The sequence below is a fragment of the Myodes glareolus genome, chromosome 24 (assembly GCF_982192425.1).
Source record: "Myodes glareolus chromosome 24, mMyoGla1.1, whole genome shotgun sequence".
NCBI classification, from domain to species: domain Eukaryota; kingdom Metazoa; phylum Chordata; class Mammalia; order Rodentia; family Cricetidae; genus Myodes; species Myodes glareolus.
This window is the reverse complement of record NC_142049.1, coordinates 48,609,421-48,625,591: the sequence shown is the minus strand read 5'-3', so window position 1 is coordinate 48,625,591 and position 16,171 is coordinate 48,609,421. Positions and strand designations below refer to the sequence as shown.

Here is a 16,171-nt window from a genome sequence, read left to right as displayed (position 1 = left end):
TAACATACCAATTTTTGATGGCCTTCATTCTTATTACAAGCATTTTCATTTTCCAGCTTTAAATCTGGTATTGTTTCTACTTCTGCTTCTTCTGGCAAATCCATACAGTATATTAAAAAATACAATAGAAGCCACAGTTATATAAAGTGTTTTATGATAATATATTTTAATACATTAAATTTAGAAAAAAAATATTCAAGTATTTAAATTAAATGTATTCTATAGATTAATATTTAGATCCTTATATAAATGCCCTAATTATAGAAATATTAGTATATCATTTTATGGGCACTACATATTGCCAGGTTCAAGATATACAAATACTTGACCAATTCACCTAGAAATTAATATATATCACATAAATTACCACACTTTCTAAAATCCATAACATAAGATGTCATAGACTTAAACACATTCATTATATGCTTGCAAGCATACACACAAACACAAGAACACTGGAAAAGAACTGGGAAATTATTTATTGTCTTCATTGAAATGAGAAGAATAATTTTAATGTCAAACCCTGCTACTGGAGATGCTTCGAACTTCAGACACAAGATTCGAAGGAATTGAGCTGGAACTGACTTGACTGCTTTCATAGTACTGTGCAAAACACCAAGAGTGATAAGCAGTCAATAATCCCACCAGCAGAAAAAGGTATCCAAAGTATCCCCAATGCTGTGATAGTGGTACTTTAATTTTTGGAATAACAACAGCTGCATCCTTGGTTTTAAGGCTCAGTCAATGAGCAATTCATGACTGGTACTGTAAATCTAGTCAACTGCCGATGACTGGAGAAATCATTGCCCCTGGGATAATATACAGTATCATTTTCTTATATCAGCATAGTTACTGTCTTCTAAATATGATTCCTATAACCATAGTTATATCCACAAATAATTGTAACAATTATTTCTCATTAAAGAAGTTCATTTAAGCAGCAGACAGAGGTATTACAGATATTTCCAGTTAGTCAAAGTGCAAGTGACCACAAGGTGCCCAGCCCCCACTTACACAGCCCTAAATCTAAGGCAAAGGGAAAATAGCAAAGGTAGGTGTGGATAGATCGTAAAATCAGAGGTCCAGCGCTTCAGCTGCTACATGGAATCTCCTATGCATGACTTGCATGTTGCTATCATGAAATTTCAAGAGTTTGATTTTTAATGAACACCTGCATAAGGACAACACTAGTTCATAGGCCAATATGGAGGAAGGAAATCTCACAAGACACAAACCCTAGATGAAGAGCTGTAAGCAACCAGGAGCTCACAGAGCACAAATCGTTTGTTTTTTTTTCCAGAGTTGATCTCTGTGAGAGGTTATGAAATTCCAGTGTCAGCACTAAACAAATGTAGAAATAAGCAATAACACACACACACACACACACACACACACACACGTGTCTATAAAAACAGTATAGACAAAGAAGTCACAAATTTGAGGTGTGTTTGGGTCACAGAGAATGTTGGAAGAGTAGTGGGAAGGGTGAAAATGATGTAAATACAAATACAAAGGTATGAAATTCTCAGAAACTAAAAATATATAAATAAAACAAAATAAAATAAAGGGCAACTCTTTTACTGAATTCTTATTTCAACTTTTGAGTGAAAGCTGTTGTGGGCTAAATTATTCATATTTCACTTCTGTTTAAATCAATATGAATTTAGTGATAATGTTTTAAACATAGTCCTGTCTAATGAACTTACAACTTCAGTGTGTGCATTACCTTCTAGGGCTTCTACATTTCTGTACTGCTTGAAAGCCAATGGTAAGTCATCTGCATCATTTTCCAGAATATTCTCGGGAATGTCTTGCTAAAATTAATAACAATAATGAGGCATCATAATGAGATCACAGCTGAATTTCCTATTTTGAATTCAGTTAAACTTAAGAGAAAAATTAAAAACTGGTATATTTTCTGCTGGGTGTGGTGGTGTATGCCTTTAATCCCAGCAGTCTGGACAGAGGCAGGTTGATCTTTGTGAATTTGAGGACAACTTGGCTTGCACAGTGAGTTCCATGAAAGTTGGGACTGTTATGCTGATAAAACCTGCCTTAAACTCCTCCTGTGTCCCCCCAAATCAGTATATTTTCATAGAAAACCATTTCCCGGCTCTTGAGATCAACTCATCTGTACATCTCATATAGTCACATATAAATAATCAAACCTAAATCAGAATTAGAAAAATGCTCACCTTCAGAATTCAAGAAGGCACTAAGCTCATGACATGGAACTTACATTCCTCACCAAAACTGAAATACAGTTTTAAAAGTACCTATTTAAGTGATAATTATTAATTTGCTTCCTTTGCCAATGTCTTATTTCAATACTAAATTGATTTTCTCAATAGAATTGTTTTTAAAATATATAGTGCTATATTACAAGCAAATTAATAAAACTGGTTTTCTCTTTGGCAACAGGTATCAATTACAAATAGCTTTATGTTTAGGGGTGTTCTCTTCCCCTCTCAGTGCTGGGATTCTGTCTGACTGGAACCTGTGCAGGTCATCTGTGTACTCACACAGTCTCGGAATTCATACGTACATTGGTCTTGGTCCTATTGTGTCTGGAAGACACTGTTTCCTTGACCTTATCCATGACCACTGGCTCTTATAATCATTCTGCTTTCTTTTCTACATAACATTAAACATTAAAGGGGCAGGTTTGATGAAGACATTCAATTTATCACTAGATGCTTCAAAATCTCTCACTCTGCATATTGCTTAGTTATGGATTTCTATGTTGATTCTCATCTTCTGCAAGAGGAAACTTCTCTGATGAAGACTACACAAGATACTGATCTGTGGGTATATGGGTATGTCTTAGGAATCATTTTGTGCTGTATTTCTTTAACCATCTAGTCACACGTTCTTGACCTCTTTACCAGTGTCAGCTATGGATTCCATAACATTCAGTGCCTAACTCTAATCATAAAGTGGCTGGTTATTTGTGCCACTATAGGACCGATATATGGTGCAGGCTTTCATGATGTTAAAATAGTTAACATATTTTAGCCTTTTTCTCAGTAAAAAAATTAGTCTTTTTCTCAGTAAAAACATTAAAAATTGCCATAATTTTATATAAAAGCTTTTATCTGACTAATTGTCATTCTAAAATTACGAGATTTTGACAACTGCTATATTTTAATAGTTCTACACCACAAAGAAGAAATTTAGGGCAAGAATTTATCTCAAAAAGGTTGTGATTACCTGTGTCTCAAAGCTAGCTTTGTTCTCAATCCTTGAATACATAGAAATTAGTGACTCTGATTTGAGGTAATATCTTTAAAGCAAAAACACACAACAAACCATGTGAGTAATAGTCTATAAAATACTCCGAAAGTTTAGTTATTTGAATAGCAAATGCTAGTTCTTTATACTGTTATTAAACATTTGGTTTATAAAATTCTTTTTTTTTAAGTAGAGGTCATACTATTTTATTAAATAAAGAATTTAACCAAGGTTCTCATTTCCTTCAACTCAAACACTATAAAATGCTAATATTTCCAGATCACAGCTTATGTTGTTATTTTACTTTGAATTTTTTGTAATTGTCTTTGGCTAGGTTCTTTGTGGAGAATCACAATGAAAAAGGATCTGAGCCCCATGGAGAGGCTGGTTATTCTCTAAAAATTCAAACTCTAAAATGTAAAAACTTTGAAAAAAATTATCAAGTTCATTTTACTCAAACTTTGAAGTTATTTCAAAAAAGCTTCTAATAAAAAAATCACTATAATTTGAATGGAGCTCAAGGTTAAGGAAGCAATTAGGACATTTACAAGAGAGGCAGGAACTCGTTATTTTGACAGAGTCAATTTTCATTCAGAATAGTGCTATAACTTGGATTTCATCTCTTGCTAACATGGTCCATTATGCAGTTGCTTTCAGGCTTTCTCAAAATACTGAATAGTTTTTTAGGGGTCTTCATTGTTTGCCATGAATTCTGTCATTGTTGCCGGGTTTTATTCCTCAGGCTACAGTGGAGCTCTGCCTCTTGAAGAAAGAATGTCTTCTTTCAATTGTTAGTGTCTGCCTCCACTTCTCCCAATCTCTGCACTTCATAATAAGGATGCATACATACTTCCACAAATAGTGTCAATCCCAATCAATAAATTGTTAGAACCTGAAAATCATTTGTCTTGAAAAGAGTCTGTCCTGATGATTGCACCCAAATTACACACGAAATCTTTCATCTTAAATTTAAATAGAATGATTGACCAAAGCAAGGCAGAAGGAAACAGTGTCTTTATTCTAATTCTACTCATAAAACACTAAATTATATAGTTTTCAAATTCTAGCCTTCATTCTTTAGAATAGAAAAAAAGCATTATAATGAAACCATCACATCCATTCATCCAAAACAGCTAATTAAAGCATAAAAAAACATTAAAATGCTTAAATACTAAATTTACAAGTGAACACATACATTCTTAACATGTGTTAAGAATGCTCTTTTCAGGGAGACTCAATCATTACAACATAAATAACACAGTTATGCTTCCTAATTAATTCAGGCTTATTCAGTTACCACTGAGCATTTAAAAAACCTTCACATTTGCTCAGTTGAGGTTAGAGAATTCTGGAAAAGCAGATCCCTTGTTCTTTTGCCTCTCTTTCTCTCTATATTCTCTAGATATCTTTCTTCTATAGGATATAATTCCTTGTTCCATCTTTTGCAAGCTTCAGTGGTGTCCTCCAGCCTTTAAATATTCATCCGAGTACGGTAGAGATACCTGAATGTATAGGCTCAAAGAACCTGAGTAGCAGCTAGTTCCCTGATTCAGCCAAATAAGGAAAATGAGGGTCAGTACCCACCCCATGCCTAGATATGTTACTACATCTATAAAGATATTGTTGTTGCACACTTGAATCTGACTTGGGAAAAGATACACAGGAAAGCAAGCAGCTTCCCTGGATCACAGATAGATCTCATTGTGTTCCTTCCAGTTCTTGGAACACTCTCTAGCTTTCCCTCTATGATAGTTTTCTGTTTTCTATAAAGACATCACAATGGCTCAAGTAAATTTCAAAAGAAATTTGGAATTTTTCATTTCTTACAATTAAGAACAAAAAGCAACATATTTTTACAAATTATTTTCAACCCTATTTTAGCATGTAGTTTTAGGAGACTTTCAATATCCTCTGTACTTATAAATAACTTTATTGCCTTTAATTGTAGGCCCAAACACTAGTCCTTTTGACCACCACGCTGTTCCTTTTAATATTGCCCTTCCCTTGCTAAAGTCAGTCTTTCTACCATTGTGCTCACTTTTCAATGCCATTCTTCTTCTCTTCCACTTGGAACACTTGACTTGCTCCCCTATTCTACTGCTGAAACACTCAATCAAATACTGGTCAGCAAAGAAGACACTTTATCTTCTAGTTAATGAGCATGTGAACCAGAATTGGGCCATATGCACAGACTACTCTCTTTTAATTTGGGTATTCCGTCGGAACAAATATTAACCTAAGATGTTGAATCTAGTTTGCTGTGCTCAGGATATTTGTAGTAGCTTTCAAGATTCCTTGAACTCAAAATTTTTTAGAATCTGAGATTCTCTAGTAAAAACAGGAAGCATAATTTCCTAACAAAAATTCTCTATTACATGTAAAGAAACTTGAAGAAAACTAAAACGTACATTAATTTTTCAAGAAGCCTGATGTCATGTGGAAACTAAGACCTGATAAAAAGGAAAAACTTCCATCACTCAGGAAGTTTGAAGAGAAAGCAAAACTGAGAATAAATTAGTAATGCAGTTTAAGTAGATGATGAGTGTGATAAATATAACATGGCATATGTGCACATGCAATACAAATTCAATAAAATAATTCCAAGACTTCTCTCATCTTGTTCATTTCAAACCTATGACACCATGCACACAGTTAAGGTTTTTGGTTTTGTTGTTGTTCCAGTCTTTGATGGCAGAGTGATACACCCATGTACTGGCTACTAAATTAAAACTGTCAAAAGGTTAAAACAATCTATTGGGCTATGGATAGGTTTCTCAGAAAAACTCTTTCCTACAGTTCATGATAAGAAAAACTGACTTTCTATATGAGACCATCACAATGTAGTTAGAAGAGCAAGAGAATGCACAGGTTGACATTCAGTTCATGAGATGGCTACTACTTAGCTAAGTGATCATGAAATTAATCAAAATCTTTGAATGACATCTTCTAAACTAGTAAGACAATTACAATGATATAAATGCTTAAAAGATGATTAAACGAATACATAAGGTAAATCACATGGAATGCAGTCAAGATAGAATATTCAATCAACACTAGCTTCTTAATCCCTGGGTCAATTTATAACTTAACATTCATTCTTAAACACTCTAAAATCCTACCGTGATAAAGTGATGTATTCAGGCTGATTTTCTGTGATTGAAGCAATAGTAAAACATATTTCAGTATATGATATTGGTCTATAAAATATAACATTTATATCTGAAGACGCTACTATGTTAAATAATAGCAATGCTGTTGACAAATGATTAATGCATCGAGCGATATTCACATTTTTTAATTTACTGGATAAAGAATTAAAGAAATTATTAGCATTTGATACCCAAAAGTATCATTGACAGAATCAGTACTGACCATAACTAATTATCAAAATAAGTTGTTTGTTTGGAATATTGGGACTAGGAAAGAACATGCACACATGCACACACACACACACTCCAAACCTACTCCAAGTATGCAGCTGACAGCAGCATTTGTTCAGGTAAGGATGAAACAAACTCTCAGAGAGAACTTGAGACAATAAGCATTGTACATTTGAATCCTCCATAAGATTTTGAAAACTGTTCAGGACAATGTTTCTCATCAAGACTTGCAAGAAATTGGAATAAAGAGCTAAGGCAAAATCAGTGCTACACACTTTCCCTGATCTCCTCTGAGGTTAGGTAGCCATGAGTTTTTATATATCTGGCTGTAATTCTTGTTCTTGCCTATGATACAATAAGGCAGAAACTCAATTGCTATTGTTTTCCACCCTTGACCTCCTTCAGTACACATCCTTTATATACGTTACTCAATGTAGAAGTTTAAAAGTATGCCTTGGGAAGACAGGGTCAGAGAATGCTGCTATAGAAGATGAATTGTTATAAAATTATAGCAGCATACATAGTTATGTGCATTCCTATCACTTAATAAATCACTAACATTCTTTCTATTGGGATAGAAAATTAGCTTTCTTTTTATATAAAACACTAAAGACAACACGTAGTGAGATCCTACTGGCATTACTCTTGAGTAAATACTTTCACTGTGCTGGCTGGTTTTGTTTGATAACTTGACACAAGCTACAGACATTAGAGAAAAAGGAGCCTCATTTGAAGAAAAGTCACTATGAAATCAAGCTATGAAGTATTTTTTCACTAGTGAACAGCTGAGGAGGTCCCAGTCCAATGTGTCTGTGGCCATTCTTGGACTGACTGTGCTGGCTTCAAAGAAGGCTGACTAAGCCATGTGAGGTAGGCCAGTAAGCAGCTACCCTCAATGGCCTCCGCATAGGCTTCAGCCTCTGGGTTTCAGTGCTGCTTGATTTCCTCCAATGAGAGACTATGATCTGGACATGTAAGCCCAAAACCCTTTCCTCCATAACTTAGGTTTGAGTCATGGTGTTTTGGCATACCAATAGAAACCTTAACTAAGAAAGTCACCTTTGTTGGGTAAGTCTCTTCTATTTCCCATCCTGCTCCCACCTATTACTATTTACAAACAAACTTACCTTATTTTAGACTTGCCAGAGGCTTAGTTAGCATCCATATTTCCTAGTTATCTTTGCTTGGGAAGCTGCTTCTCAACTTTCTCTGCAAAGCCACAAGCCTACTCCAGAACTAAGGCTGTTTGTGAGCCACCTTTGCTGAATAAGATACTTCTTCCCCTTTCAATCCTTCCACCGTTTTCTGTTGTAGCCATCTCTATTCCCAAAGGCCTAATTCAAGATCAGCCACCTTTGCTGGGTAAGTCACTTCTTCCCCTTCCTATCCTCCCACCATTTCCCATTGGAGCCATCTCTACTCCCAAAGGCCAAACTCAAGATCAATGTTTAAAATAATGATAAAACCTGAAAAACTCAATATCCATTTTGAAAGCTCAGAGGAAAGCCTTACCAATATAAGGAATCAGAAAAAAAATAGAATATCAGGATGTGAGGATAAACTGGAAGATTTAGACAAAATGAACAAAAAATATGAAAAAATAAAAGGCATAGTAAAGGACCATGCAGGAAATTTGAGATACTATTAAAGAGTCAAATCTTTAAATTATAGGCATAGATAAGGGAGAGTAATTATAAGTCAATAGCATAGATCATATTTCTAACAAAATCACAGAGAAAAACTTTACGTAAGAAAGGAAAGACATACATACCAAAATACAAGAAGCAATGAGAACTACAACTAGACAAGACCTGAAAAGAAACACCACAAAGCACATGATAGTGAAACCACTAAATTTACAGGACAAGTAAAAATATTGAAAGCTTTAAGAGAAGAAAACACACAAGTCACTTAAAAATAAAAAGCCATCAGAATAACAGTTAACTTCTCAATTGAAACTCTGAGAGCCAGAAGAGCCTGAAGCAATGTACTTTAGATACTAAAAGACCATGTGTGCCAGACAAAATTCCTGTGCCCAGGAAAACTGTCTGGCGTAGGTGAAGAAGAAAGAAAACATTTCCATGAAACGATCTAAAATAGAGTATCAAACAAAAACTCTAGGCAGAATACTGAGTGGAATATTTTTAACTGAAAAGAAGAATGATTATAACTCGAGATTTTTAGAAACAAAACAAAGTTATAATTTAATGAAATATAAAGGGTAGTAAACAACATAAACATCAAGAAAAGAGACTAGACACTACACACACCTCTCAATAATGATTCCAACTATTAGTCACCTCAAAACACTATGAAAAAGACAAAGGCTACCTATATGGATAAGGAAACAAAATTCAACCATCTGTTGTCTACAAAAAAAATCACAGTTTTAATGTCAGGCACCATCTTACAATAAAAGGATGGAAAAAGTATTCTTAGCAAATAGTATTAGGAAACAAGCAGGTATTGCCATGCCAGTATCTGACAAAATAGATTTCAAACTAAAATGAATCAAAAGAGACAAAGGTACTTCATACTAGCCAAAGTATCAATTAATTAAATTACTTAATATATATACATCAAATTCTGTTGCCTCCAAAGTCATAAAAATCAACTTGATAGAATTAAAGGTATAGATAAACACAAATCCAGTAATAGTAGGTGAAATCAAAAGCACAATTTTCCTATTATATAGGTCATCTGGCCAAAAAAAAAGAGAAAAGAAACCTCAGAATTAAATGTCAACTTCATCAAATCGACCTGAAGGATAATTAATACATCACATAAACACCAAAGAATATGCAGTCAATAGCACATAGAAGCTCCTCAAAAACCGAGTACATACTGGAGCACAAAGAATGTAAAGAAATAAAAGAAATTTGAATAATGCCATGTAGTCTATCTGACTATTGTATAATAAAACTTAAAATTGACAGCAAAGAAACTATAGTATGCATATAAACTCATAGAGATTTAACATCTCATTACTGAATGGGTCAGAGTGGAAATCAAAAAAGAAAAAAGACTCCTAAAATAAATGAAAACAGATACAAAACACAATAAAACTTCTGTGACAATTCTGAGAGGGCTGTACATAGCCCTAATTATCTACATTAAAAGATCATAAAGAAGAAAAATAAATGAGTTAAAGATATCACTCAAGAATTTGAAAAAAATTCAAGAACACACCAAACCCCCAAACACTGAATGGCAAGAAATAATAAAAATGAATGCATTAGAAACAAAGAAAACACTACAAAGAATCAAATAATACAGTGAATCTAGGAGCTAGTTTCTAAGTAGACAAACAGACTCAAAAGACCCCCTCTTCAAAGAAGTGCCTCTTTACAGCAAGCAGAGACCATCACCACAATCTACAAGTAGACACAAAACAGAGGTCAACAGAAAGTATGGATACAAGTCCCAATGGATTCATCTTCATCACAGTTTCAGCATCTATGACTCAGGGAACGTCACAGAAGAGGCAGATGGAAAGACTGTAAAAAGTCTGGAAGTCTGTTGTGAAACAGTTTCTCATAAAAATGGCTGTATAAACAAGATCTGAGCAAAGACAATATCAAAAGACATGCTAACAAAGAAGGAGTAGGGTAATCTCAGAAGGTCATGCTCCTGGATAAGGAACTGGAGAAAACTAATGACTACTTAGACATGGGGAGTTACTGACACTCAGGGATGAACACTTTCTGTTGTACATTTGTTATTTATGTGAAGTAAAAATGAATTTAAATAGAACTATAATATGTGGGGTGGTTGGAAAGATGACTTAAAAGTTATGAGCACTTTTTGCTCTTAGAAAGAACCAGGGTTCATTCCCAGAACTTATGTGGTATTTTCTGATCATCCATTTCCACAATCGCCAGGCATGCACATGGGATACATGCACACATAAAATGAATACGAAACTCCAATACAGTAAAGTGTAATGACTGTTAAGGAAATATACAGCATGTTAACATTTTTCAAAGGAAAAATTATTCAGAATAGTGAATGGTCTCGGGGCGAGACAAAAGCAGGAAGACTGTCAACAACATGCTCATATAAAAATATTTTTAGATGCAAGTTCAATTTCCTGCACAAAACTGACATACTTTTTAGACAACACAGTTTTATACAACTTATTTCTTAAATAATTTCCACCAAAATATACACTTGGTTTTTAAACCTGCATAGAAGGAGCTGGAGAGAGGAACAGAAATTGGGAATGATGCAATTTTCAATCAAAATGTATTTAAAAAATTAAAACTCCTCTTTGAGGATGTAGGGTAAGGGGAACACTCAGCCTCTGGTGGTGGAAATGCAAACTTGTACAGTCACTTGGGAATGTAGTGTGGCAGTTCTTCAGGAACATCAGAATAGATCTATCTTAAGATCCAGCTGTACCACTAATGAGCATATTACCAATCACATTCTCTTATAGAAATCAGAACATTCTTCCTCTACCCTTTCAAATCTAAGAAAGGACTACAGAGAATGAAACTGAAGAAGACGTACCTGCAATGTCACTCTGTTGACTTGAGAGTAGCAAGTCCTCATACTCCAAAATTATACTCTCTCTTCCATGGACAGACATGGTGGTAATAAAGTTATTATTTTAATACTGACAGGAAAACATTCATCAACATATTAAATTCTTGAGTATTAAATAATATCAGACATTTTATCAGAACATATTACTATGTCCTTTAGGTTTATAAACTCTAAAACTTTTTATAAAATTTCTCACTGAAGAAGGAAAGAAAAGTGAAATGTCAAATCAGTGGCAATACAGTTCAAATCATCTAGATTATTTTGACAGGATAGATGATACCCTGTTATTAGAAGGAGTTCTAAATTTCTTCTACTGTGACAGTGTTTCTCTCAAGCTCCTGAGACAGGTGAAAGAGATCTGTCACAACCATAGATTGTGCTGCAGAAGATGATAGAAAGGAATCTTTGTATACAGATTACTATTATCAAAAAGGAATGCATTTCTGCACTCTTTCTGAAAACTTTTGGATCCATGTGATTATTTAGTACATCCACAAACTCATTTCATGGTAGAAAAGAGAGACTTCTCTGAGGTAATTTACTGGGATGATCTTCTAAAACACTGGAATGGTTGGAATAGGTGATAAGAGAACATTAGTTAACCCTGAAATAAAAATCTCCTGTACCCATTGCTACTTTTGACTATTCTGTCATTTTTTTTGCTCTATGGCAGGTGGAGTTAACTAAAATACCTCCATTCTGTAAGTATTTAAAATAATGAAGTCCCATCTGGTGTAAAGTACAACATTTGTAAGTAATTTGTGTCTACATTCAGTACTAGTTTGTATTTTAATGTGTATACTTACACTTTGCGTTTTCCTGCCACGGCGTACTGCAGTGAACTCCACCCAAATGCATCCTTTGTGGAGTGGTCCATACCTTTCTTCAGTAACAGCTCAACAATATCCTCAGAATCCCATTTAACTGCATACATGAGCGTTGTTCTAGAATGACAGTGGCAATTAAATTACTTACAAGAAGAATTTAATGTATCTTATCAATTCAGTGTATGGCTGGCATGTGTAGTATTTACTAACCATTTACTAACCATACTTAAGCATCTTGAAAGCTCAGAGTTCAGACTTTTAAGTATTATTCAAAGAAAAATGTTTAAAGCAAAGAGTCATCCAACCTATGCTTTGAACTTTTATATATACTAGAAGAAATGAATATTTTATAGTTATTAACATTGGAGCACTGGACTGAGCTCCCAAGGTCCTTATGAGGAGCAGAAGGAGAGAGAACATGAGCAAGGAAGTCAGGACAGCGAGTGGTGTGCCCACCCACTGTGATGGTGGGGCTGATCTTATGGGAACTCACCAAGGCCAGCTGGACGGGGACTGATGGAGCATGTGATCAAACTGGACTCTCTGAATGTGGCTGACAAGGAGGGCTGACTGAGTAGCCAAGGACAATGGCACTGGGTTTTGATTCTACTGCATGCACTGGCTTTGTGAGAAGTTAATCTGTTTGAATGCTCACCTTCCTAGACCTGGATGGAGAGGGGAGGACCTTGGGCTTCCCACAGGGCAGGAACCCTGACTGCTCTTTGGACTGGAGAGGGAAGGAAAGAGGGAATGGGGGAAGGGGGAGGGAAATGGGAGGTGAAAATTTTTAATAATTATAATAATAATAATAAAAGTTAAAATAAAAACGAAGTTCAATATATATCAGTAATTGAACTAATAGTGATCAATTAGTTTTTTTTCAAAACACTAATATGAAATCTATCAGTTTATATAAGATTATATGACAAAGTAAGATTCTAAGCAAGAAAAACATCTCGTTATCATGGGGACTATGAACCTGACTATGTATTGTTCTCTGCTATAGCCATTTCATAAAACCAATATTTTTAAATAATTGATGTTTTGTTGATAAATCTAGTATATTCCCATAATATTTTGAGAGATTTTTCCTAGTCTAGACAACAAGTAATGTATTAAAAATTCAAAACACAGTACCTTTGAAAGTCATCACATACATAAATGTTTGCACCATGATTTATTAAATGTTTAGCCATGAGAAGTTTCCTTTCTCTGAGTGCTAGCAGCAGAGGTGTAAATCCATCCTGTAATGATATCAATGAATAACTCACAATATTACATTATCCATAGCTGAAATGAAAACCATACAGCTGGCACCATGAACATAGTGCTTACCATAGACCAGAGAGCAGTTGTCTTTTTCTCCTCAGCCCATTGTGCGTTCTCAGATTTCTCAGCCTTGCAATTCTCCAACCCTGCTTACAGTTGTCACAAGACTTTTAGTCCTCTCTAAAACTCATGGGTAATACTTTGTCCCATGAACCACTGGTTCCTGTTACAGCATTTATCATAGAATTTTGGAGTCCTGTTACTGTTCCCATCTAAGGAAATCTCCCTTAGAGTAGCTCAAGAATCCCAAACCAACACAAAGTAGCAAAGGTTTTCAATCCTTTGTTATATGGACGAGTTAAATTTTCTTCACTATGTCAGAAGTTCTTCTGCCTTTCAAAAGACATGTGGCTGACACCCCATTCCCGAACAGAGAAATTTAATTAAGCATTATGAAAACAACCCAGTTATAAATTCTTCAATTTACAATCTATCCTGTTTGCAAGATGTGCTGGAGTAATGGTCACCCAGAGATTGTGGGAATGACCAACCAATAACAAGCAAAATTTGAGACCCAGCACATGAGACAGAGTCCATGACAGATGCTTTCTGGATAACCAGAACCGGAAAACTGGATAGATAGTCCAGGAACGTAGGGTAGAACCAACCACTACTGCCCTCTCCCGCCACTGCAAAAAGACATCAATGAAAAGTTTCATAATAATATTATTTGCACAAAGCAGTGCCTAGGCCAGTCATCATCAGAGAGGTTGCCTCTGCAGCTGATGGGAGAGGATGTAGAGACCCACAGACAAACCTTAGGCAAAGAGAGAGCCTGGGTAAGAGGCCCCCTTTGGGTTCCTCTGACTGGCACTAGGAGAACCTTCCAGAAGAGGGAGAGGAGAAATTGTGGGAGACAAAAGTGTTGAGCACACACAGAGAGAAAGGCCAGAGTAGTGAACTAAGCAGGACCCTTGGGGGCTCAGAGACTTAAGTGACAATCACGGAGCCTGCATGGGTCTGGATTAATCCTTTGCGTGTATGCTACAGTTGTTGACTGTGTTTTAGGGAGACTCATGACAGATGGAGTGGGGATGTCTCTGGCTCTTTGCCTTCTCTTGGAACCCTTTTGTTTCTATTGGGTTGCTTTGACCAGCCTTGATCTGAGGTATGTGCCTGGTCTTATTGTATCTTGTTGTGGTGTGTTTGACTGATGTCCTTCAGAGGCCTGCACATTCTGGGGGCAGACAGAGGTGGAGGTGAGGGTAGTGGTAGTGGTGGGTGAGGACATGGAGGAGAGTGGAGGAACTTGGAGGTGTAGAAAGGAAAGGAAGCTGTGGTTGGGATGTATTGTATGAAAGAATAAATAAAAAATAAAATAAGAATTATGACAAAATTGTGGAACTGTTCAGCATTGAGAAATGTTTTCTGAAATACTGTTGGACAAATGTTCTCTGGGGCAAACATTAGCAACAGCAGAAGTTGTTTAGGAGACACAATTCTCAGAAGTTTGTGATGATATGGAAGTTTCCTGTGGACACTGAGGAAGCTCTGCTTGATTCTGTTTTGAGGAAGGACCAGGGTAACAATTTCAGGATCTTGCTCCAAATAGGTCACCAAAGAAATGGTCTCAAAATGAGTGAGACTTCAGAGAAACGTTGATTGCCTACTTTGAAATAAATTGTGTACTTTCGTAAAATGAAAACTGTCTTATAGTTTAGAAAGCCCAACACGATTTTTAAAAATGTTTTCAATTTAAATTATTGATAAGTTCCTTTTTTTTCTTTTGAAAGTAATTTTATTAAATTATAAAAAGTTTCCATTTACGCCTCTCCTCCCAACGCCCTCCCACTCCTCCCCTCCCCCTCCTCCTCCCTCTTTGTCCCTAAGGGCAGTCAGGGTTTCCTGCTCTGTGGGAAGTTCAAGTTCCTCCCCCCTCCCTCCAGGTCCAGGAAGGTGAGTATCCAAACAGACTGGATCCCAAAAATCCAGTATATGCAGAGGAAACCAGTCCCAGTGTCATTGTCAATGGCTTCTCAGAAAGACTCCAGGCCAGCCACATTCAGAGAATCCGGCCACATTCAGAGAATCTGGTTGGATCACATGCTCGTTCAGTCGCAGTCCAACTGGCCTTGGTAAACTCTCATTAGATCCGACCCCCTGTATCAGTGGGTGATAGCATCCCTCGCAGTCCTTCGTCATTTTCTTCCTCCTTCTGCTCCTCATTTGGATCTTGGGGGGCTCAGTCCGGTGCTCCAATGTGGGTCTCCGTCTGTATCGCCATCCAATGCCAGATGAAAGATCTATGGTGATAAGCAAAATATTCATCAGTATAGTTATGGGCCAAGGCCGGTTCAGGCACCCTCTCCTCTGTCCAGAGAACAATCTGGGGATCTCTCCTTGGACCTGGGATCCCATATATAATCAAGTTTCCTGTAAACTCTAAAATGACTCCCTTAGTTGAAATATATTCTTCCCTGATCCCATATTCATCCTTCCTCCCTTCCCCCCATCCCGGTCAACCGAGCTTTCTCCATTCCTCCCCTACTCCCTTCTCTCTAACCCTCTCCCCTTCCAACAACCCTCCCACTCCCCCCCCATGTACCCAAGGTTACCTGGGACTCTTGACTATTTCCTACCTCCTGGCGGATAGCTAAATAATCTTCATCAGGTTCGTCTTCTTATTTAGCTTCTCTAGGATCACGAATAATAGGCTCAAAGACCTTTAATTACGGTTAGAATCCACTTATGAGTGAATACATACCGTGTTCCTCTTTTTGGGTCTGGCTTACCTCACTCAGTAAAGCGTTTTCTATGACCATCCATTTGCATGCAAAATTCAAGATGTCATTATTTTTTAACGCTGAGTAAAACTCTAATGTGTATATGTTCCACACCTTTTTTAACCTATGAATA

General features: G+C 36.2%; 1 protein-coding gene across 1 annotated transcript in view; it reads right to left on the bottom strand.

Annotated features, from left to right (window-relative positions):
- The window catches only part of LOC125396512 (uncharacterized), a 52,623-nt gene that overhangs the window by 27,000 nt on the left and 9,452 nt on the right, over positions 1–16,171 (bottom strand). The window contains exons 4-10 of the mRNA XM_048428457.3: positions 13,124–13,230; positions 11,966–12,103; positions 11,124–11,185; positions 6,351–6,381; positions 3,211–3,283; positions 1,727–1,814; positions 9–91 (exon numbers count right to left, since the gene is read on the bottom strand). Of these exons, the coding sequence (XP_048284414.3) occupies positions 9–91; positions 1,727–1,814; positions 3,211–3,283; positions 6,351–6,381; positions 11,124–11,185; positions 11,966–12,103; positions 13,124–13,230 (582 nt within the window). The remainder of the gene's footprint in view (positions 1–8; positions 92–1,726; positions 1,815–3,210; positions 3,284–6,350; positions 6,382–11,123; positions 11,186–11,965; positions 12,104–13,123; positions 13,231–16,171) is intronic.